At 45.2% G+C, this 19,852-nt stretch overlaps 1 protein-coding gene across 1 annotated transcript in view; it reads right to left on the bottom strand.

Moving 5' to 3' along the window:
* Nucleotides 1-19,852, bottom strand: part of NUP133 (nucleoporin 133) — a 1,523,409-nt gene that overhangs the window by 1,015,928 nt on the left and 487,629 nt on the right. The window contains exon 11 of the mRNA XM_086927107.1: nucleotides 10,545-10,702. Coding sequence (XP_086783233.1) covers nucleotides 10,545-10,702 — 158 coding nt within the window. The remainder of the gene's footprint in view (nucleotides 1-10,544; nucleotides 10,703-19,852) is intronic.

Genomic DNA, 19,852 nt, shown 5'->3' with positions numbered 1-19,852 from the left:
CAAGAATTGGAGAATGGTCAATGTAAGTTTAGATAAGGACTGTGACAAGATTTGAAAAGTAACCAAGATTTTCATGATGAACTGAAGAATGGCGACCATAACCTTTTACTGACAGCAGAATGGCTGCCGAAATGCTTGTTAAAAAGATTGCTTATGAATTTTCACAGTAGAATAGAGTACTCATACGAGTTAATAAGCATGATCACGGTAATAACCCATGAAAGGCATTTGGAAATAAATCTCACCAAGAAGCCTGAGAACTACTGAAGGCAGTCCAAGTACGTTGAAATCATGGCTACGACCAGTGAATGCGCAGTGTACTGCAGTGACGTTAAAAATACATATTACACCTTCCCCCTGTGCAGCATATCAAAATGTTGGAAGCTGTCTTACAAACTAGCAGTGGATTTTCTTGGTCTTTATACATACTGACATAAGCAATATGAATTGGTTTTGGGGTGCCGCTCGTAGTCGCTGAACTGCTGTCTTTCCCTGTGGCGTTTGGAAGTGTTCCTCTGCTGACCTGCAACCGGACCTAGAGGGCACTGTGTAATCCCTGGATCATCGGAGCCGACGCTGCGGAGGAGAGCGGGACTGCGAGAGCCAGACGGCATTGCGCTGCAACAACTAGGCGCACCTGGTCTCTCTTCCCGCCCCTCCTCCACATCTCCCTGCCTCCTTATTACGACTCGCGGCCCCCGCTCCGCGGGAGCCGCTCGTAGTCGCTGAACTGCTGTCTTTCCCTGTGGCGTTTGGAAGTGTTCCTCTGCTGACCTGCAACCGGACCTAGAGGGCACTGTGTAATCCCTGGATCATCGGAGCCGACGCTGCGGGGGAGAGCGGGACTGCGAGAGCCAGAGGGCATTGCGCGGCAACAACTAGGCGCACCTGGTCTCTCTTCCCGCCCCTCCTCCACATCTCCCTGCCTCCTTATTACGACTCGCGGCCCCCGCTCCGCGGGAGCCGCTCGTAGTCGCTGAACTGCTGTCTTTCCCTGTGGCGTTTGGAAGTGTTCCTCTGCTGACCCGAAACCGGACCTAGAGGGCACGGTGTAATCCCTGGATCATCAGAGCTGACGCTGAGGGGGAGAGCGGGACTGCGAGAGCCAGAGGGCATTGCGCGGCAACAACTAGGCGCACCTGGTCTCTCTTCCTGCCCCTCCTCCACATCTCCCTGCCTCCTTATTACGACTCGCGGCCCCCGCTCCGCGGGAACCGCTCGTAGTCGCTGAACTGCTGTCTTTCCCTGTGGCGTTTGGAAGTGTTCCTCTGCTGACCTGCAACCGGACCTAGAGGGCACTGTGTAATCCCTGGATCATCGGAGCTGACGCTGCGGGGGAAAGCGGGACTGCGAGAGCCAGAGGGCATTGCGCGGCAACAACTAGGCACACCTGGTCTCTCTTCCCGCCCCTCCTCCACATCTCCCGGCCTCCTTATTATGACTCGCGGCCCCCGCTCCGCGGGAGCCGCTCGTAGTCGCTGTACTGCTGTCTTTCCCTGTGGCGTTTGGAAGTGTTCCTCTGCTGACCCGCAACCGGACCTAGAGGGCACTGTGTAATCCCTGGATCATCGGAGCTGACGCTGCGGGGGAGAGCGGGACTGCGAGAGCCAGAGGGCATTGCGTGGCAACAACTAGGCGCACCTGGTCTCTCTTCCCGCCCCTCCTCCACATCTCCCTGCCTCCTTATTACGACTCGCGGCCCCCGCTCCGCGGGAGCCGCTCGTAGTCGCTGAACTGCTGTCTTTTCCTGTGGCGTTTGGAAGTGTTCCTCTGCTGACCTGCAACTGGACCTAGAGGGCACTGTGTAATCCATGGATCATCGGAGCTGACGCTGCGGGGGAGAGCGGGACTGCGAGAGCCAGAGGGCATTGCGCAGCAACAACTAGGCGCACCTGGTCTCTCTTCCCGCCCCTCCTCCACATCTCCCTGCCTCCTTATTACGACTCGCGGCCCCCGCTCCGCGGGAGCCGCTCGTAGTTGCTGAACTGCTGTCTTTCCCTGTGGCGTTTGGAAGTGTTCCTCTGCTGACCTGCAACTGGACCTAGAGGGCACTGTGTAATCCATGGATCATCGGAGCTGACGCTGCGGGGGAGAGCGGGACTGCGAGAGTCAGAGGGCATTGCGCGACAACAACTAGGCGCACCTGGTCTCTCTTCCCGCCCCTCCTCCACCACTTCACTACTTAAGTGACGCCCTTAACGCTACCGCGGGACGCGCGTGGGACGAGCCGGGCGAAGCCCGGGCAAAGGGCGGGCCCTCTGAGGCCCTCAGAGACAGAGTGAGGCCGGGCAGGGCCTACTCTCTTCCATCTACTGATCCTCATAGTTACTGGTTCTCCGATGGCTCAAAGTCCGGGCCAACTGCAGTCTGAGAAGGCTGGGTGTAGTTTCAATGGCCCTCTTGATAACTACTTCACAAAGGCTCCCACTGATCAAGATAGGGAGAAAACCTTGGCAGATCGCAGGGCAGAGCGCCGTCGCTCTGTCGAAAGTATAAAGAATAAGGTTTCTGCCGTTTCCCCGCCCAATGCCCTTTCGCTTACTCTTGGATGTACTTCCTCCAATGAAGATCCTTTATGCTTGGAAAGCTTTCCACTCTTGTTACGAGACTGCACTCCTACACCCTTGGGCCATATAGACCAGTCCGTAAATCATATCCCTCCCTCTAGTTCGATATTGTCTGATGTTGACTTGACTACTCGGACCCTGGCCCAGCCTAAACATGCTCAAAATAAATTGAAAAAACCTGTGCAGGCTAAGAGTCATGGCCCACCGCCTGCAAAAAGAAGACGGAAGGGGGGGGCTCAGCAAAAGCCAAAGATCAGTCACTCGGATTTTGGAAAACCTTCTAAATCTATCATCAGAACTGCTCTGAACCCTGTTGTTGCTCAACCTAACATGCCAATTCTGGCTCCCCTGCCACCTTTGGCACCAGCTGTACAATCTTTGAAGACTATTGCTCCAATTGACATTATGGATGACCCATCCCAAATGGATCTTTCCACTGTCGCCTCACTGGATAACATGGAACACCTAAGTAGGTCTTTCATTTTACCCATTATAGAGAGGCTGAGGAGGGTGGAGAAAAAGCTTGAAGTGATTGAGGCTGCAGTTATTAATCACCAGGGTCCATCTAAGGCAGTGGTGAGTGGGGTTTCAGTACCTCCAGCCGCGGTGCCTACGTGCACTCTCGGCGTCTCAAAAGGTACTCATCAATCAATTAAACCAACTAATCCCAAGCATCAAAAGGTTCCTTCCCCTAAACAGAATATTAGCTCAGTCCCTATACCAGTAAGTGTAGCTGCGACAGGACCTGGAAAACCTTCTGTGGGGATTTCACAACAGATTACAAGGGGTCCCATCAGACATACCAGGCCACCGTCTCGGAGAATCCCCCAAGCAGAATTGCCCCCCGAAGCCGCCCCGTATGTGGTTTTGACGGGGGTCCCCAGCTTGCCAATAAATAAGAGGGAGGGGTTTTTCCAGCTCAAAAATAAAATCATGCACTGGTTAGCCCAATTTAGACCATTAACACATAACATCGATGGCGATATTGTGCATGTTAGACGACTCCCCTGGTTGGGTAGTAGGGTCAAGGATATCGATGGAGATTTAGTTGTTATAAATTTTAGAGACCCTCGAGCAGTCACCTATATATTAAATTGGCCCCAGGGTGGAGGCAGTAACTCTATTGTTCTGCGCCCTTTGACCTATTTTAACCTAGATCCCTCGTGTTTCCTCCTACCCACACTGGCGCTCAGATACCCAACCAGATTGCTCCCCTAATGTCCTTCAACACTGGGTTTCCACCAGAACCTCCACATTATCATGCTGCTGACCCTTTTGGGTGGAATACGGTACCTCTCAGGTCCTTTAGAAATCCTAATAGGAGGATGGAACACCTGAGACCTTTTACACCCCTGGAGACAGCAAACAGGTTTGATGTTTTCTCTGGTCTGGACAACTGTGATTGAAGATCACAGAATGACCACTGTATGGCTGGTCAAACTAATGAAATGCAAATAGAAAAAACTGGTGGTGGCTGTAAACCGAATGAAAAAACACAACAATTAGTGCTGGAGAGCATAGGACCCGTCACACCAATTACCCTAGAATCTATTACATATAGGGATGAGTGTGATTCAACATTGAAGTTTATTCCTGTTGTAGAACAAGTGGTTCAAGATCTGATGTCATCTAGGTCCAACCAAGGGGGAGCTGATACTCATGTAGGAGGTGTCTTGAATACAAGGCAAGTGGCCGTTGCCCCTGTCCCCCCAGTAGCAAGCCCTATACTAGGGGCTGGTAATAGTGTGGCCTTGAAAATGGGGGCAACACTAGCAGGGGAAAGATCAACCACGCAACACAAAATTACTTTGATATCCTGGAATATCGCTGGTTTGAAAAAAAATCCTTCTGACCCTGATTGGTCTAACTATATAGACTCCTGTGACATTTGTCTGTTTCAAGAAACCTGGACCCTTGAAATACCACATAGGGTGGGATATAGGACTTTCAATATCGATGCAGTTCCATCAGCCAGAGGTAGACCATCGGGGGGCTTACGGTATGGATCAGTGTGTCATTGGAGGTAAAAATCACACAATTAAACACAGATTCAGCAGATATACTAGGACTTGTAGTTAATCTGAAGGATGGTAGGCGTATTGTTGTGTTTAATGTTTATAACCGACCCTGTGGGTTATCGAAAGAATCTGTAATTTTTGATAAATTGGATAACCTCCTTACTGATCTTGTAGATACGCCTAGCAGTAGAATAGTAGGCGGTGATTTTAACTGCAATTTTGGTCCGATTATAGGGTTTGGAGATGTTTTCTCAGATGAGGATAGGGCCAATAACATCCCTTCCTTATCATATACGGAGGGAGTAGGCTGTACGATCCTAGCAACCCAGATAACGAGATTGGTATCAGTACATCGTTTGAGGGCCTGTAATGGCCGTTTTCCATCAGATACTCCAAAAGCACCAACTTTTGTCAAAAATAATTCTCATAGTCGGATTGATTATATTCTGGTATCTTTCGACATTTGGTCCTTCCTATCTGACTTTGTAATTGACCCTAGGTATGAAAGTGACCATCGGCCGCTGCACCGGTCAATGGACTATAGATTAGTCCCTAGTACTAGGATCCCGATGGATTACTGCATGTTGGATAACATAACTACTGATGCCCCCTTAATGAGTAACAATAGGCGTTCCCTTAAATGGTCTAGCTTATTGAGTAATAAGGAGGCATTATCCAGCATTTATCTACTCCTTGCAGATATTTTCGCCAAATATCTGCTTCAACCAGTTGAGGGTAATGTTTTTACAGACTTGCATATTGAATTTTTTAAAGCCTTAGTACCATTTGTGTCGAAAATGATAAATAAATAAAGGTTGCAAAAAATTAGTTCCATTGGTACCAAACCCAGGTACAATAAGGATTGTCGAAACTGTAAGGGTACACTCCTAGAGGCAATTAAGAGCAAAAAACCACATGTAATCAGGACCCTAAGGCAAGAATATAGGAGGGTGCAGAAAAAGGCTAGAATTAACTGGGATGAGGAATGTTGGGAGAATATGCTAATAGCTGTCAAAGCGAAGGACAATGTGGGTTTCTGGAAACTAGTTGCCAATGAGAAAATTGGAGGAAGGTCACCGGATGATGTGTTCATTGATGAACAAACTTGGGTCAACCATTTTACCCACTTGTATGAAGCCCCAGGTAGTGACGTGATAGCTGTTGGAAATAGTCCATGGTTGGTACCAGCCACAAATACTATAGAGTTTAGTCTCGAGGAAACCGAGCAAGTAATAACTGCTGTGAAAAACGGTAAAGCCCCAGGCTTAGATAAAATACCTGGGGACCTGTACAAGCATGAGATCAGTGTATGGGCGCCATACATCAACAAGCTTTTTAACATATTAGTTGCCGGTGGGAATTTACCAGATAGCTGGCGGGGAGCAGAAATTATCTTAGTTTTTAAGAAGGGAGATAGATATGATCCCTCTAACTATCGTCCCATTTGTCTTTTAGATATTTTACAAAAAATCTTTTCAAGGCATCTTTTAAATCGAATGGATTTGTGGATTGATGAGAATGAGATCTTTACAAAGTTCCAAGCAGGCTTTAGACGGAACACGAGTACAATAGAACAGGTTTTTAGGTTTTGTTGCATTTGTTGGAAACATGTTTTTTTATTAAAAGGACACATTTATGTAGCTTTCGTTGACCTTAGGGCAGCTTTTGATTTAGTTTTGCGGGATCGTTTATGGGATTGTCTGTTTGCACTGGGATTACCAACTTGTATACTCCAGCAGATTAGACGATTACATGACAATAACTTTGCAAGAGTACGTTGGGGAACTAACAGAACCCGTACCTATCAGACGGGGAGTCCGCCAAGGATGTGTGTTGGCCCCCAAACTCTTTTCTTTATTTGTCAACGACATCCCAGACTATTTAGATGGGTGTAACAATGATTCCCCAAAGCAGAATGGTGTGAGGGTCCCCTCACTCCTATTTGCAGACGACACAATCCTGATTTCGCAAACGCCCATTGGTCTACAAACCCTTTTAAATTCCTTTAGAATGTACTGTGATTCAAAAGGCCTAGAAATAAATACGAAAAAAACCAAGTGTATGTCCATAAATCCCCATAAATCTTTTAAGGGGCAATTCTTTCTAAATAGCAAAAGGCTTGAACTTGTTTCAAATTTCTCGTACCTGGGTGTTTCCCTAGATTCAACAACCTCATGGAGAACGCAAATCGAAAAAAGTAAAACTATTTTCAACCAGAGTACTTTACCTATTATAAAGCGTCATGGGGCAAGTCTAAGCAAGTCCATCTCACAAGCACTAGAAGTTTTTAAATTTAAGGCTCAATCTGGTGCTTTATATGGAGCAGAAATCTGGGGTACAAATGCAGGTAACATTTTTACGATTAGTGAAAACAACTTTTACAGAAGGCTTTTGAGATTGCCCAAACGTACTCCACTTGTACCATTATTTATGGACTTAAACATGAAACGAACAGATCACATTGCATTACTTAGGCCACTTTTGTTCTGGGTCAGACTTTGGAGTACTCTCGAACTTGCAGATTATAAACAAGGAATCTTAGAAGTTAAGAACCTTGATGCTTACAATACCAACCCTTGGCTTAAGCATGTTAAAAATTGGTTCCATCGGATAGGCCTTGCTCACTTCTGGGACGATCCAGCGTGTTTGAGACAAAGATGTAAGATTCTGGTCAAGGCAAGATTTTGGTTTTATATAACACACAATTACCAAAATGATCATTCATGTGGATCCATTACACGTAGCTTTCTTGATTTTAAGGACTCTCCACTTTTTGAAGATTTTTTAAATGAGATTCAACCACCCCTAGCAAAAAGCCTGTACTTAAAATTTAGATATGGTATACTCAAATCAAACTCAGTACTAGCTAGATGGGATAAGTGCACAGGGCAAACAAAAAGTGCAAATTGTACATGTTGTCAGTTAAATCAAAGAGAGGATGACAGCCACATATTGTTTTTTTGTACTGTCTACGATCTAGCAAGGAGAAGATGGATTAAACCCTTATGCAAAGCCCTAGGTATACGATCATACCTGGAAGCATATAGGATCGTTAAAACAGACACCGGTCGCCTTACAGTGTTTTGTGTCAGTAGATTCCTATTGAGTGTTAGTTACACCCGCAAAAACTTGGCCCTTGATTTGTAGCCATTAAATGGGTGCACTTTGCATGTAGGTTAGGTTGCCCTGATCCTGGCTGGTGGTGGTACTTACAAAACATCTGTTTTATAGCTATTATGCCTATTTTAATTTGGATGATTTTATTGTACTAAATGTTGAAGTGCATATTTTCTGCTTCCCACTGGTATGTTGTATCCACTGTGCAAAATGTATTGTTGTTGCTTATGCATCTTTTATGGCCGAATGAGCCGAAATAAAGATTAAATGAAATGAATTGGTTTTCCGAACATTATTCCCACTGGATCGAAATCAGTTTTTATCAAAGAAACAGGTCTAAGTAGTGTTGCCATTTTTTTTTTTAAATATTCCCCGCTTACTTCAAGAAATGAAAAATATTTTAAGGCACCACGTAATAACACCCAACCATAATGATCTACATCACTGTTTGATAAATGGTTTTGAGCAGAGGCTGAACAGAATAGGGAGGAGTGTGAAAGGAGAATGCACGCATGTCAGAAGCCTTTGAATGAAGCTTGCCAATGCAAGATGTGGGCCTACAGAAAATCTATTTGCAATGGGATGCACTACTTTAGAGCTGTAGACATTCTTAACTTACATACTCACCTTGGATAAAAAACAGGTGCCTCACCAAGTTCTGTTGTAGAAAACAGAGATGAGACAATGTTGAGAGATGAAGAACTAATAGAATGTAACAAGGCAATTTTAAAGCAAGAGGACTGCCAGGTTCAATAGCATAGTAGAAAGGCAAAAGAGCAAGTTAGTTTTCCAGACTATTGTACAGGTATGAAATATATTAGTAGGATAAGGTTGTCCAAGTACAGTAGTGCCTGCTGAAGTGAAAAACATTGAGAGAATTTAATTTACAAATGGTAGTACTTCAAACATGTTGGGAACATTAGTTTGTGTTTAGTCCATGTTTTAATCCTCGATATTTGTTTGTGGATTGGTTAGGGCCTTGACTGGTCTTGTGAAAGAGGCCAAATGTACTACTTCGGGCCTCTTTCTGTTGAAGGGCCATGGAATTGTCACAGGGAAATGCAGCACCTGTCTGTAAGTACTTATTTTATGCCTGGACCACAGAGGTTTCTATTAGCATAGGTCTCACTCCAGATTTATTAAGGCTGACTAAACATCAGAATCTCAATTTCGGTGCCACTGAAGCACCGGTATCTTGATCTTATCTAGTTCTAAACGTGATTCAGATAAATACTGATGTTTGCTGAGGACATCTTCAACTTCCAAGTGAATATGGATTTAGCTCTCTTGACGATGCATCTAAAACTGCAGCTGGTATTGTTCAATTATCTGAAGTAGTGGACACAAGTATATTTTCAGAAATAGGGTGATAGGAATGACTAGATCAGTTTCCACACAATATCTCAAATCCTCCTCCACACACTCACATGTTTGCACACTTTGTAGTCTGACCATGTGAATGTGATGGAGAGAACTGGTTGGTGATCTTCATGAAAGTGGAAAAGGGCATGCTCTCTAGTAATAGCTACTGTGATTGCAGTCCTTTTGATTGGAAGGCGGGTGTAGGTTATGTGGTTCAAAGCATACCTACAGTCATCTTGTGATTTCCATTGCAAGGATGTTCCTGGGGGAGGAGATTTGATACTGGTGCATGAATGGCTGTCCAGGTCTGTGCACTTACCAATATTCCAGGTCCACTGCTGTTTCAGTAGGCCACGATGTTCCCACAAACTGGAATATGTGGTAGGTTCCACAAAAAGCTGCCACTTTCTCAAGAGGAACCAAGGCATAAAAAACCCTCCTTGCTGAATGAAGACTTCAAACGATTGAAGAAAATCAGGAATCTGATAGTGGAATTATTAAGGACCGAGGAGCCAGGATAGGCATATGGAAGGAGCCAGGAAACAAGTAAAGAAACACAGCTTTGCTGCTAGGCACTAACTGTTCCGTGATTGGAAATCAATGGAAGGTTGGAAATTTCAAGACAGTCTTTCGTTTCCAAGAAGACAAGGACCAATAATTCAAGCACAAGTTCAACAGAGGCATGATTTTGTGGGAAGGAGGGGTTAATTATGTCCTTAATGTGTTACAGTAAGGCCTCAATGAATTTGGTAACTGTTGAAAAAGATTAATTCTTACAGTGGAACACAGTGACAGAAAAAGGGTTGAAGCCTCCAGCCTCCCTTTCCCACAGTAAGCTTACCAAGTGTACCCCATAAATTCAATACGTATGCCCTGACAAGAAGCCAGACTGTAACATGTGCCATTTCGGTGTGATAGAAAATAAATAAATCTCCAACCTTTTAGTTGCACCAGAAAGAAAACTGGAAACTTAGCACATTTAGTAACAGAATCAAACACTGGATCATCTATTTTACCAGGTAAACATTGTTACATGAAATCAGAGGTTCTGCAAAAAGGCATCAAGAACATTTTAGCAAATAAGGGTAATAGCTCAATAGCAGAAATATGGTTCCAATATTAGAAGCTTTTTCTAAGGCTGTTTGTATAAAGTCAACAAGTTAAAGAGTAATTATGTATGAGGAAGACAAATAATAGAGTAACAACGGTTTTACAAAAAACACCCAAGTTAAAACAAGTTGTCTTCAACTAGAGAGAATTTCTTCCTGATTTTCATGCATGAATTATATGCAGAACAGACAACAGAAACAATTTACTAAAAGTTACCGTAGCATCCAGTGATGAAAAATATGAACAAAGACTACCACATCTATCAACTTGAACCAAAGCATAGACAAGATATGCTAATATTTTACTCTAGAATTAATACATTGTGTGTACAACCCTACCATCAACCATTTTGCAGCACATATTACTGTACCTCACTGCTAGGAGCAGTGGCAGAATTAGTCATGGACTCCTCCACATCTTCAGGAAGCATGGAGACACCCTCACGTGCAAAAACTGCCACTAGCCCACAGTTTTTGGTGAAGAAAACTGGAAAACCAAAACAGGATCCTGCTCCCAAAATAGTGTCGCCTAGGGGACAAATGACACACAAAGATGAGAGGTAATCATAATAATACCAAATTGATTTACAATGCAAGCTTTGAGATTTTAATGGTTCTAAATTATGTAATCTAATGAGAGAACAAACTGGTCTTACTTTCACAGCATCACAAACATTACTTGGTCTACAGCATCACCCCTATGTTTCACTGCATTATTGGCTCATGTTGCCACTATCAATTCTGCTGGAAGGCAATTTATAAACTACGTAAGTGAATTGTAAAACATGTAAATCCTAATCCCGCACTACCAATTGAACACAGCACGACTACCTCCAGTTCCTTCGCGATTTTCCCTAAAGATGCAAAGCTACAAGTAATACTACATATGAGGTCTCAACAACTATTTGGACGTTACTAAAAAACAACCTGTCACTTTTTGAGAGGAACCAGGTGCACTGCTGGGGGTAGCGAGACCAAAGCACTATAGGCAATCCAGTGGTGTATCATGTGGTGTTAATGTACAATTCCTTATAAACGTATTTGGTGTCATGAAACGGATGGTGAAGCCTTCAGCGAGGAAGACTCAAAAGATGCCAACAAGAAGGAAAGTTTTATGGCAGTTGAAGGGAGTCATAGACGTCTAATTCATCTGAAGTAGAAGCAAGGTGCATGGGAGCATTACATTGGTGAATCAAGGCCATTGGCTTAGAAGAGTGCTGAATTGCATTGTAAGAAATTATTTAGACAAAACAAAAATAATACTAAGTCAATGGGCAAAGGTAATTTAAAAAAAATGTAATAAATGCAGAAATAAAAACATGAGTAATGAACTGTACGATTCTTGCTGTGCTCACCGGATGAATCTCTTAGCTTTACTCCTTCAGGCATATGAGTTAAGCTCTTACTGAATTCAATTGTTGACTGTATGGGTACTTTATGTTTTTGTTTGTTTAAAAACCAAAAAAAAGAAAAAAAAATGCAGAGATAGCTACAATATTATGAAACTGGGGTCAAGAGTAGTATGGAGTATGAAGTGCTATACAAATGTGATTACAATACAATACAGAAATGCATGCCGCCCTGATATAACATTAATGTGAGAGCATGAAATGGCTCAAACAAGTTACTTACCTTCAGTAACGATTTATCTGTAAGAAACATAGGTTACTTATAGATTCTATACCTTAGAATAACCCCCAGGCGTCAGATTGGATCCAGAAAATTTTTAGTCAGCAGCACCCCCGTGCATCGGTCGGCTCCATGTTCGTCGTTGGCGTCGTGGTCGCCGAGATAACGTTGCGGTAGCTACATAGACGCCGCCCTCGAGCGCTGACGTCACTTCTATACACTACTTTCCACGCCAGAAGCGCAGAGCCATGCAAGACACTGACCACTGGTGCACAAAAATAGGGCCCTGAAAGGAGGCCCTTAACCTTAGAAGTCAGTTCGCAGAACAGGGAGGATGGGTGGGGTGGTAAGGAATCTATATCTATCCTATGTTTCTTACAGATATATCATTACCGAAGGTAAGTAACTTGTTCATCTGAAAGAAACAGTTATAGATTCCTTACCTCAGAACAGATACCCCGGAGGTGGGTCTGTGAAATAAGTTCACACCAGGAAGTCCTGGAAAACAGAACAGCCAAAGAAGCCGTCTCACCGGACTTGGCTGTCCAGCCAGTAGTGTCTAGTGTACGTGTGCAGCGATGCCCACATAACTGCTTGACGGATGTCATTAAGGGGGACTTCATGTCCCAAAGCAGTGGCAGCTGCCGTCGCCCTGTTGGAATGGTCGCGCAACACCACTGGAGGCTCCTTCTTTGCAAAGGAATAACAAGCTTTAATGCACAAAACGACCCATCTAGAAATGGTTCATTTATGCACGTCCCAACCTTTTTTGGCGTCCACGTAGCCAACAAAGAGCTGGTCATCCACCAGGAATTGTTCTGTGCGATCCAAGTAAAAGGAAAGCGCACGCTTTGGATCCAGACGGTGGAGCCTCTCTTCTTCCTTGGAAGGATGCGGAGGCAGAAAGAAGTTGGGCACAGTGATGGTCTGTCCAATATGGAAAGGAGTAACCTCTTTGGGAAGGAAGGATGAGTTTGAAGGGAACAGGAGGAAAAAGAGGAGTAAGGCCTTTAAGGAAGTGATTTACAACAGGGGACTTGAAAAGAGAAGTATGATCAGGAAGCCTAAGAAAGGCTGAAAAGGCTGGGAGGTAGCCCTTAAGAGTGCCCAGAGCAGAGCCTTGCTGGGCCAAAGAAAGGAGGAACAAGAGGACCTCAGAAAGAGGGCCGGAAAGGCAATCCACAGCCTATACTGTGCACCATGCCACAAATTTGTTCCATCTGCAGGCGAATGGGCAAATCACTTCATCTCCCCGTGCCTAACAGAAATGAATGTGTCCATCTCTGTATTGAAACTGGTGCTCATGTAAAGCGCTCTGATACCCGATTTCTCGGGTCTAGTTTGCGCAATATAAAACTCTACAAAAATAAATAAAAGTATACAGTCTTAGTGGAGGAACACTCGGTTGCCAAGAAAACATCACAGACTTCAGGAGGCAGGTCAAACTACGTCAACTGCCACCGCTCAATCTCCAAGCAAGGAGGTGGAGACTAGCCAGGTTCGGGTGGAAGACCGTCCCCTGCTGCTGCAACAGAAGACCCCTCCGAAGAGGCAGTTGGATCGGACAATCGATGACTATCTGTAGCAGTTCGTGATACCAGACTCTTCATGCCCAATCCAGAGCCACAAGAATGAATTGGGCCCGGTGAAACCTTGATCTATTTCAGCACTCTGGGCAGAAGTGGTATAAGCGGAAAGGCGTATAGAAGACCGCAACTTGACTTGCGACGAAAAGCCTCGCCTAGCAAGTGCTGCCTTGGAAATTCCAACGCGCAGAATTGCTGACATTGCGCATTCTCTTCAGTGGCAAATAGATCTAAACAAGGCTCTCCCCACTGTTGAAAGAGACCTTGCATCACCTCCGATTGAAGCCGCCATTCGTGATCCATCATGCACCTGCAGCTGAGTCCGTCCGCCCTGGCGTTCAGCGAACCTGCCAGATGTTGAACCACCAAGGATATGCCCTGGTTTCCAGCCATGTCCAGAGGCTTAGGGCCTCTTGACATAGGGTCTACGAGCCAACCCGCCTTTTTGTTGCAGTACCATATGGTGGTGTTTTCCGTGAATACCTGCACTACTCTTCCCCGGACAGAGGGAAGGAATGCTTTGAGTGCAAAATGAATCGCCCGAATCTCCACAAGGTTGATGTGGAGCCCGGACTCCACCGGAGACCAGAGGCCTCTGATCTACGCCTACCCCATGTGGCCGCCCCTTCCCAGATGTGATGCATCGGTCACCACTGTGAATTCTGGTTGGGGAAGGGAGAGGGATCTGCCGTCAACCCGATCCGGATTTGTGAGCCACCATTGCAATTGGTGTGTATTGCCCTCCGAGATCTGGACGCAATCGGACAGGTTCCCCTGATGTTGTGCCCACTGGAACTTCAAGTCCCAATGCAGAGCCCGCATATGCCAATTGGCATGGTCCACCAGCAGAATGCAGGAGGCCATCGAGCCCAGTAGCCTCAGGGTCATCCGGACCGAAACCCAGGATTGAGGCTGAAAGATCGGAAATATAGCCTGAATGTCCCAGACTCACTGTTCGGGAGGGTAGAACCGAAACTGCGTTGTGTCCAGAACCGCTCCGATGAAGAGGAGCTTCTGAGATGGAGTCAGGTGTGACTTCGGCACTTTGATGGAGAACCCCAGCGAATGGAGGAAGTCTGCTGTCGTCTGGAGGTGGGAAGACCACAGCCTGCGGCAAGCCCGCCTTCAACAGCCAGTCATCGAGATAGGGGAAGACTGGAACCCCTGATCTGCGCAGATGAGCTGCAACCACCGCCATCACTTTTGTGAACACCCGAGGGGGGCTGGTAAGGCCAAAAGGGAGCACGGTAAATTGAAAGTGCTCGTGGCCTACCATGAACTGCAGGTAACGCCGATGGGCCGGCAGGACGGGAATGTGAAAATAAACGTCCTGTCAGTCCAACGCTACCATCCAGTCTCCGGGGTCGTGGGAATAGAGGACCTGAGCTAGCATCAACATTTTGAACTTCTCCTTCCGGAGGAAGCGGTTGACGTTCCTGAGATCCAAATAAAGACGCAGGCCTTTGTCTTTCTTGGGCACCAGAAAGTAGTGGGAATAGCAACCACAACCTACTTCTGGGACAGGAACTCGCTCGGTGGCTCCCTTGGCCAAGAGTACCGAAACTTCCTGTTGGAGAAGGGCCAGAGATCCTCCGACAAGCAATGGTACTGAGGTGGCATGGCTGGAGGGGTAGTCTCGAATGGTAGAGAGTAGCCCCTTTGGACTATTTGCAAAACCCACCTGTCCGACGTGATGGTGCGCCAGTGGGAGAGGTGATGGTGAATCCTGCCGCCCACTGGCATTCGGTGGCCCTGAATGGTCTGGCTAGGAGGGTTTGGAGGCTGCTGCAGAGGGGGCTGTGGTGGACTGGCCTGCCCGCTGGCCCCCAGAATCACGGCAGTGGTTTCCTGGCCGCGCAATGGCTTAACAACTTGCGCTGGCCCGTGGCTCTGGGCGGAACGTGGCGGGGCACCCCTTCCATAGCCACGAAAGGGGCAAAAGGCAGACTGCACAGGGGTGGGTGGTGGAGAGGCCCACGGACCAAGTACTTAAAGCGCTCCAGGGCGTTGTCTGACTTGTCGCCGAATAGGCGATGGCCATCAAAAGGCATGGACATATGAGTGGATTGGACATCCCCTGAAAACACAGTCTACCTCAACCAGGTGTAGCGTCGAAGGGCTACCGACGTGGAAATCGTCACGGTAAGGAATTTGCAGCTAGAAGTCTCGAACAGATTAAGTACATTCTCAGAGGTGTGTACTTTTGTCTCGACAATGGTATGTAGACCAACTGTATAAAATATGAAAGGGAGCGCTTTGCTCTACTACTCTGTGGAAAGCTCCCTCTGAGGTAAACCTATCATATGCACCAACACACTACACCTATGCCAGGGCTTTTCTTCTAGTGCAAAAGCACCTCCAAAGTCAGTAAATCTGATACAGCTGTGACAAATGAGCGGTCAGTAGAGTTAGAGCATAGATACACTAGAGGTTTCCGGTCAAAAAGTCACCTGCAGCATGAAAAAAGAGCTCATGCCAACTCTCATGGCCAACATAACTAAAGGCCTTGACACTGAAAAATGTGTTACTATTGAGGGCAGGTCAATAGCATGCAGGAAAACTACGCTAAGAGGTTTTTTTAAGAAAAATTAATTAAAGTGATTGAAAGGACTGTCAGGGTCAATATCATCTAGCTCATCTGACAGACACATTTTAAACAGGTTTTCCCCCACTGAATTAAAAAAAATTAACTTAGAAATATTTGAGGATGGATGCTGAAATCAGACTGCGCCAAGTAACAACCCTTTTTAAATGGATAAAGCCAAGCTGGGATAATGGAAAGGAGGATGTAGTGGGAAATACCCGTCCTTTCTGCATATAGAGACCTGACTCTGGTTCACCTTTTGGTTTTCTGTTCCTCATTGTACATTGAACAAGTGCATTACTTGTGAAATTCCCATGCCCATGTGCAAGAGCGCAGTTCCCACCTATCTTTCCAGTGTGAGGTCCAATGTTTTATTGGAACCCTCTGCCCTCATATTACACTAGAGGCTTCAAATTAGCAGCGCTTGCAGAGGATATAATCGGAAAAGCCTGGATAGTCTAGTTTAGGCCCAAATACATTTATCAGTATGATTATTTCTGTATTTACTTGACCCATCATTTTGACATATCTACCTTGTGTGTCTGCATTTCATTTCAGTATTTGGAAACTTAGGCTACTTTGAATTAGGGTCACTACTACCCTATAATGAGCTGTGGAATAAAAATAATCATACAGCCCCTATTCTGCACTAAAGGAGGTGAGCATGCTGTGATGAGTCTCCAGCAGTATGATCACATCTTTCATTATCTTCCTGGGGTGGTCGAGTATCTGTATAATACAACTTAAACAAAAGGACAAGTTTGTCCCTACTTTAGACAAAGAAGCTAAAATGAGAGCTATATGAACATGGTATGTCTACTGGAAGAAGTATCACAATTGCTACATTACCCATGTCTCTTCCCGATCTGGAGCACAACACCAAGAAAATAATCATTTGTCCTTTCCTTCCACTCAAACTTTCAAAACACTTCAAAGTAACAATGAAAGGTAAACAGTGTCATGACCATTATCAAAATTTGTATTCTTTATGCTAGCCACTTTGTGGGCCTAAAGTCACATAGCATGCCCAGGAGATCACCTACACAGTTGAGCTTCCTAAAATTCACAGCCATTAATTATCCTGAGGATGTATGAAATGTAAGGTCCAAAGACCACCATGAGGGTGTTTTTTCATATTTCCATCCTCCAATACTAAGCACCTCGTTGTGGGTTTTTAGGTGTATGAGATGGGTCATCAAGTACTCCAACCTTAAGAACCTAGAGCCAATTGTACGATCGCTACATTTTGCAAGGTCCTAATTGAGACTTTTGGCGACTCGCAATTAGAAAGTCGCAAAACGCGATGTACAAGAGTATGTTTGACACTGTTTGCGATACCCAGTGGGTCACAAATGGACCTACCTCATCAATATTCATGAGGCAGGTCACAAATTGCAACCCATTGGGAATGGCGAAAATCACAGGTATGGTGGCCTGCTGGGGTCAGCAGACCACTATGTCTGTGCCTGCTTTTTCATTAAAATTGCAAAAAACACAGTTGATGGACAGAATGCAGAACAATGTCTTACATTCACCCCAGTACAAAGATCTGGGCCTAAATCCATCGTTTTTTTGCACTCCACACCACCCTAGGTCAGACACTGGCTATATGCAAATCAGCCTTGACCCTGTGCCTCATGGGAACAGTCCAGCCCGAACTACCAAGCCATGTCTTTCCTAGACCGGAATCAAGCATCCAAGGACCGGTTTCTGGCTATCAGCCTTCTTCAGCCTGGATAGCTTGACTCCAGTGATGTGGAGAGCCTGGGACTCAGGTCTGAGCATACCCAGCCCACTCGGGGTGAAAATTGCAAAAAACACAGTTAATAATAATAATAATAATAATAATAATCTTTATTCGGTTTTTTAGCGTTAGCAAAACCATAAAAGATAGTATTCAAACATTCACAGTAAAAAAATTGTAATTGAATATACATTTAAAAACAGAAAAAGTACCTAAAGTTTACGTGAGATATGAAATAATCTTTTAGTTTACAGATTGTGTCTGTGTCTTATAATGCACTTTAAAAAATTTAACACATGGTACACGGTGGTTTCAGAGTCCAAAGATTGAAGTGCCAACATAGCTGGACGACATTGTCTATATCCCCATTTTTTTAGTAAGGGGATAAGCCATATTTTTCGGTGGGTGTGGAAGAACTTGCAAAACAAAATTGTATGCATGGTGGACTGTTGAGAAAGATCATCGCATGGGCACGGGTCCATCTGAGTTTTCCAGTTATTTTTTTCCGGAAATGTCACTAATCTAAAAAAGAGGTTCATTCTGAACCTTGTTAGGAGCATCTTTTCATATGCGGTGATCTCTAATGTCAAATAAAGCTGGATTTTTGGAGACTGCTGTATCAGAATTGCGTGCATGGCAGATTTTTTCGAGATCAGCGAAGACAGTCTCAGAGATTCCAAATGGCTCAATGCGGTCTGTTTCAGTTCTTTTTTGGATATGTCTTTTAGGTGTTCTGGTTTATAATAATATTGTTGTAGACCCAGGTCGGAGAAGAAGTGTCTTACATAGGAGAGCCAAGCTATTTTGTGGGCGTGGTCCAGCTCCATAATGTCCTGTAAGATGCTTTTGGTCAAACTATTTTTTTCCGACAGCCAGACTCGCCTCCAAAGTAGGAGAGGTTGGATTTTAATTAAATCCTCAATATATGGGATTCCCAATTCTATATGTGAGGCATAGGTGGAAGTGCCTCGTGGTGTTGATAGAAGGAATCTTATGAAGATATTTTCCTCTTTTTGAATAGAGCCAGAGGGAATGTGTCCCCAGATCCCTGCACCGTATAATGCGATGGATTGGCATTTCGCAGCGTAAATCTGTAGCAGTTCTACTTGGGGTCTTTTCCCAAGTTTGTTTGAGAATTTCATCAACGCCATAATTGCTCGCTTGAATAGATGTCTCCTAGCCTCAACCGCCGCTTTCCAGTTTAGGGCGTCATCGATCATAACCCCTAAGTAGGGATATTGTGAGGTCTTTTCTACTTTCTGTTCTTTCAGGTAGATGGACTTCGGTGCTTTTCTTGGTCCACCGACCACCATGACAAAAGTTTTTTTGATGTTGATGTGCAAGTCCAGAGCACCCATGAAATCTGCATATTTAGATAAAGATTTCTGCAGTTCAATGGGGGTGCGCGCTAATATAACTGCGTCGTCCGCATATAGTAGCGCGGGGATCGGGCGATCTTTTGCTCTGGGGAGGTCCCTTCCCCCTCTCAACATGGTCTCTTCTAGTCCGTTGGTATACAGAGAGAAGAGGAAAGGGGCCAGGACACAGCCTTGCCTCACTCCCCGCTCTACTTTGAATGGCCTCGTCAGTTCACCTCTTGTCCCATACCTCACTTTCGCCGTGGCTTCACTGTAGAGCTCTCTTAAGTAATCCAGGAGAGGGGGGTCTACCCCCATTTCGCTCAGCAGTGACCAAAGCTTAGCGTGCGAGACACAGTCGAATGCGGAGGACAAATCCACATAAACCATGTAAATGGCACCAGGTTTAGCGTGGGTGTATTTTGATGTTAACAGGCTTAGATTTAAGGCCTGTTCAATGGTTCCAAAACCCTCCCTGAACCCGAACTGTAGATCCGAGAGGATATTTTTATCTTCTGCCCAGTGTTGTAGTTTTTCGAGGAGGACTCTGCAAACTACTTTGCCCAAAGAGTCGAGAAGCGATATTGGTCGGTAGCACTTAGGGTCTTGTCGATCCCCCTTCTTGAAAATTGGTACCATGGTAGAGGATGACCATGAGTCTAACAGACCAAGTTTAGTTGTTGCCATACAAACTCTTGTAATTATTGGTGCCCAAAGGTCAGGAAGATGTTTAAATAAATCGACTGGGACCCCATCAGGGCCGGGGGCTTTCTTGCTC

Source organism: Lissotriton vulgaris, chromosome 6 (genome assembly GCF_964263255.1).
Source record: "Lissotriton vulgaris chromosome 6, aLisVul1.2, whole genome shotgun sequence".
In the NCBI taxonomy this organism is placed as follows: Eukaryota; Metazoa; Chordata; class Amphibia; order Caudata; family Salamandridae; genus Lissotriton; species Lissotriton vulgaris.
The sequence above is the reverse complement of the archived record's forward strand: the minus strand, read 5'-3'. Positions and strand labels throughout refer to the sequence as shown.